Below are 4995 nucleotides of genomic sequence, written 5' to 3'. Positions count from 1 at the left end.
GGGATGGAGGGATGGATTGGTTGGAGGGAGGGATGGATGGAAGAGTAGATGGAGGGATGTGTAAGGGAGGGATGGATTGGTTGGCGGGAGGGAGGGATGGATGGAGAGGTAGATGGAGGGGTTTGTAAGGGAGGGATGGATGAATGAAGGGGTGGGTAGAGCGAGGGATGGATTGGTTGGAGGGAGGGATGAATGGGTGGATGCAGGGGTGGGTAGAGCGAGGGATGGGACCTGTGTTCAGGGCTGGAGGGACAGCAGGACGGTGGCCCAGGGTGATAGAGTAGCCGAGAAGGAGTGCCAGAGCGGGGGCTGCCCCCACGGCTAACCATGCCAAGGGTGGGCCCACGCCACCCTCCAGGAAAGGCTCGGACACCACGGGGCAGGACCAGCCCTCCGGCCATGGCTTGTCCCTCAGCCTCTGGCCCAGCCCGGGGGACGATGGCTCATCTCCATGGCGGGGCGGGGTGGGGGGGAGACACATGACCTCCCCGAGTGTGGATTTATGAGGGGGTGCGGCCCAGAGAGGGGCTGGGAGGGACGAGCACAGGCCAGGGAGGCCGGGTTCCTATTAGCCTCTGCCCCAGGCCCAGGCAGCTCCTCCCGACACCTGCTGTCTGTGCCGCCCCCTCCCTTGAAGGGTTAACCCCGTCCCAGGCCCAGACAGTGCCATGTGAGCATCCGGGGGGGAGGGATCAGGAAAGGTCCCATTGCATCCCACCCCCCACCCCCATCTCCACCCAATGGGTCTGCCCCATTGTTAGGTCCAATTCCACAGCCTATGCTCCCCCATTCCCTGCCCCAGTGAGCCAGCCAGTCCCCCGCCCTGGGGCCGGATCAGTGCCCCCCACAGGGAAAAGGCCTGTGTCCCATTCCCCAGCCCCTCATGAGATTTGCATGTAATTTAACTATAATAATCACCCTGCAGCAGTGAGTTCCCTGGGTTAACACTGATATGCCATCCCCCCTCCCCCAAGATAAACCCACTAATCCCCCGTGGCAGGCAGTCCTGCAGGCTAACCCCACTAAGAGCAAGATGCAGGGAGTCCCATGAGCTAACCCCACTACTTCCCAGGGGCAGGGAGGAAGGCAAGTTAGCCCTATTAGTACCCAGTGGCAGGAAGTCCCACAGGTTAACACTGTTACCAGCCAGTGTCAGGGAGTTCCAGGGGTTAACCCCGCTAACACCCAGTGGCAGGCAGTCCTGCAGGCTGACCCCGCTAACACCAGGTGGCAAGGAGTCCTGCAGGTTGACCTCGCTAATACCCAGTGGTAAGGAGTCCTGCAGGTTAACCTATTATCAGATAATCAAACCACCATGGATGCATTGAAAGTACAAAAATAGAGACATATATTTTGAAAATCTTACAGTAAAACCCACCGGTTTGAGGCAAAGCGGCCAGGATGGATCTCAGAGTTAGAAACGAACAGAGGGGTGAAATATCGCCTTTCAAAGCTCTGTAAGTGTGATTTGCAGGGGTTAACTAATATCCAGTGGCCGGGAGTCCCGGGGGTAACGCTATTAAACCCAGTAGTAAAATTGCACCCGGTGGCAGATGTGATCGGTTCCTTCACGATCTACAGGGTATCAAGCCACCCCCTTTCACCCTGCCCTTATGAGGTCTTTGAACCTTTCAAGACCCTGAGATTCTCCCCTTCAAGGATTTTAGGGGGATTTTTTTAACCCTTAGGAAATCAGAGACGGTGGAAAAATCCTCTGTTCTTAACCTTGCATGATACCACATGCGTTTCACTCCGCTCCAGCCACCAGGGGGTTAATGGAACCTAGCACAAGGACCAGCTGATATTAGGGGTGTCACCCCATTGCGTGTCTAGTGTTATGGCATCGAGGGGTACCAAATCTGATTGGGCATCTCAGAGGGTCGGGGGGCATGGTTATGTGGACATCAGCATATGGCATGTAGCCTGGAGCTGGTGGGCGCGTGGGGTCTTTTACAGGTACATGTGGTGACTAATTGTCCCTGGTGGGGGCACATGGCTATGGGCAGGTATGGGTGGTTTGGTTAGTTTTCTAGCGATCCCACTACTGGCATCAGTTCACGCTGGCTAAATCCCACTGCTGACACCACTTTCCCCCTCTCTATATCACGCCTCTAGCATCATGTTACTCCCAATGACTCAACTGATTACCTCAGTCCCTGACACAAGTTGGGTCTAGGCATATCCCACTTCCCTCACCATATCGTCACCAGCTGTCCCACCGCTCACCCCCACGGCTTTAGCTATTATTACTCCTAGCTATACAAGCAGTTGTTTAAATAGAAGAGATATTTAGAAGCATTTTCGGCCCGTCCGCTCCCGATTTAGGGTTAGACATTGAAGTGGATCTGCTCAGACAGCACGTGCGGCTGCCAAGTGCCAACGTTCCCGTAATGTCCGGCTCCTCCTGCTGCTAAATTCTCATAGTCTGCCACTCTCTCCATGGCCTCGTAGTCATCAATGTCCAGCTCCTGAGGATGCAAAGAGGAAGGATTGACTCACACAGAGGTCGCCGAGATGCAGCCACCTCTGGGGCAGAGTGGCTGGGGAACAGCTGCACACAACGCTGCATAGGGACAGCTCACCCAGTGCCGAGATGCAACCAGGGGCAGGAAACAAAGATTAATATATCTACGGCGACAGAATGGATTTTAGGGAGGCAAATGTAATTATCTGGGAATCTGGCCAGGACACCGGGGTCCACATCCTGTCCCCCTCGGTCTGACAAACAGCAGAGACATCTGGTTACTCGGCACTTGGGTGCTCTGACCAATGCCTCAGTGCTAATAACTGCAGCACAGCACCCGCTAATGCCACCCTGGGGCATTGGGACCAGCCCTCACTGCCAGGGGAGACCCCCACCCTGCAGGTCTCCCATCCAGCGAACAACCAGGCCCTTCCCAGCTTAGCCCAGGAAGACGGCGAGGGGAGCGTGTGGCCCTGGCCTTTCCCACCTCTCCCCCCGTCTTTGCTTTGCTGTATAGGTTGAACTGCTCATCTTTCTTCGCCTTGCTCGGCTTCCCCCCCTTGAGGGATGGCCTCTGCTCCCCGTTGCCTTCGTTGTCGTAGATTGAGGGACCCTCTTCTTCGTCTTTCCTGCAGGAGAGAACAGGCTTTAGCTCGGTTCCCGCAGTCCTGGAGCTGCCGATGAGCCCACCCTGCAGCAGCCAGTCCCAGGGGTTAACACGATTTCCCCAGTGGCAAGGAGTCCCGTGGGTTAAGCCTTCTAGTATTTAGTGACTGGGATTCCTCTGGGTTAACGCTGATAATATCTAGTGATAGGGAGTCCCACAGGCTAACCCTGCAAATATCCAGTTGCAGGGAGTCCCATGGGTTAACCCTGCTAAATATGTAGTTGCAGGGAGTCCCACGGGTTAATTATTTCTTACAGGAGCCTCATACCCCAGGAGACCAACCAGGTTCTGTCCAATCCCCACTTACTTGCCTGCTTTTCATAGGTGTCTCCCTATGTCCTAATGAATCCACCCCGCTCAATCCTCCCGGTTCAGTTCCCTGGGCCTCTCTATATCTGCCCTCCACTCATGCCCCTTCCTGTTCTGTGCCTGCTGCCATGCCCCCTGGTGATGAGTGGGGCCTGCTGCCCAAGCAGTGCCTTTGTGGCTAAGCCACCAGACCTCCAGGCCCATGGCTTGGTGCCCTCACCTGGCTCTGGCTACCTTGTAGACCACGATCGCCAGCACCGAGAGGAGCAGAACACCGCCAATGACTCCACTGGAGATCATGAGCAGCAAATTATCATCCCCTGCAGAGGCGGACACAGCTGGTGTTAGCAGTGGGATTAATGGTGTCAAGCAGTGCATAAAGGGGGAGCAGCATCTATATGTGGGTAATTACAGTAACAGTATGTCCTTGCGTGGGTGGGAGGGTGCTATTGGCCCCTCACCTGAGCTAAATTAGGCAGGCAGCTTGAACTCACGGTGCGAATATATAAGCAAATATGGTAAAGGTGCACCACCTACTCGGCGGTTCCCAGGTTACTTGGTCCTGGGCTAAATTAGAGGGGTGGCTTATATTTGGGTGTGAGTTTATACGGTAACCCCATACCCACGCTCAGGCTATATTAAATAAATAGCAGCTTTATACTAGGGACAAACCTGTGTAAAAGAGTAATTATGGTAATACCAGACATGGGCGTGTATGTGAGTAATTACAGCAGCAGGCTCGCCTATGCCCAGCCCCCCGAGCTACCCAGACATGCGGCAGATACCCGGGTCAGGGTGTATATATGAGTAATTAGGGTACCAGGGAGCCCCAAGCCCACCCCCCAAAGCTACCCCAGACTAGGGCTGCCATCTGTCAAATCACACAAACCCAAACACCTCTGCCTGGCCCCGCCCCTTCCTGAGGCCCCGCCCTGCTCACTCCTTCCCTCCTCCCTTTGTCACTTGCTCTCCCCCACCCTCACTCACTTTCACCGGGCTGGGGCAGGGGTTGGGGTGTCAGGGTGGGTGTGGGGTGCGGGCTCTGGGAGGGAGTTTGGGTGCAGGAGGGGGCTCAGGGCTGGGGCAGGGGGTTGGGGTGAGGGCTGTGAAGTGGGGCCGGGAATGAGGGGCTCAGGGTGTGGGAGGGGCTCAGGGCTGGGGCAGAAGGTTGGGGTGCAGGATCTGGAAGGGAGTTTGATGCAGGAGGGGACTCAGGGCTGGAGAAGGGTCAGGGTGCAGGAGTGGGTGAGGGGTGCAGGCTTTGGGAGGGATTTGGGGTGCAGGAGTGGGGCTCAGGGCTGGGGGAGGGGTAGAGGTGCAGGGTGCAGGCTCTGGGAAGGATTTGGGGTGCAGGAGGGGGCTCAGGGCTGGGGAAGGGGTAGAGGTGCAGGGTGCAGGCTCTGGGAGGGATTTGGGGTGCAGGAGGGGGCTCAGGGCTTGGGAAGAGGTCAGGGTGAGGGGTGCGGGCTCTGGGAGGGATTTGGGGTGCAGGAGGGGGCTCAGGGCTGGGGAAGGGGTAGAGGTGCGGGGTGCAGGCTCTGGGAGGGTTTTGGGG

At 56.7% G+C, this 4995-nt stretch overlaps 1 protein-coding gene across 1 annotated transcript in view; it reads right to left on the bottom strand.

The window, feature by feature from the left end:
* Positions 1-2327: 2327 nt before the first annotated feature.
* LOC116838236 (myelin-associated glycoprotein-like) overlaps positions 2328-4995 on the bottom strand; it is a 7840-nt gene continuing 5172 nt past the window's right edge. The window contains 3 exon segments of the mRNA XM_075070692.1: positions 2328-2468; positions 2952-3093; positions 3661-3760. Of these exon segments, the coding sequence (XP_074926793.1) occupies positions 2328-2468; positions 2952-3093; positions 3661-3760 (383 nt within the window).

The sequence above is a fragment of the Chelonoidis abingdonii genome, chromosome 11 (assembly GCF_003597395.2).
Source record: "Chelonoidis abingdonii isolate Lonesome George chromosome 11, CheloAbing_2.0, whole genome shotgun sequence".
Taxonomy (NCBI): domain Eukaryota; kingdom Metazoa; phylum Chordata; order Testudines; family Testudinidae; genus Chelonoidis; species Chelonoidis abingdonii.
The sequence above is the reverse complement of the archived record's forward strand: the minus strand, read 5'-3'. Positions and strand labels throughout refer to the sequence as shown.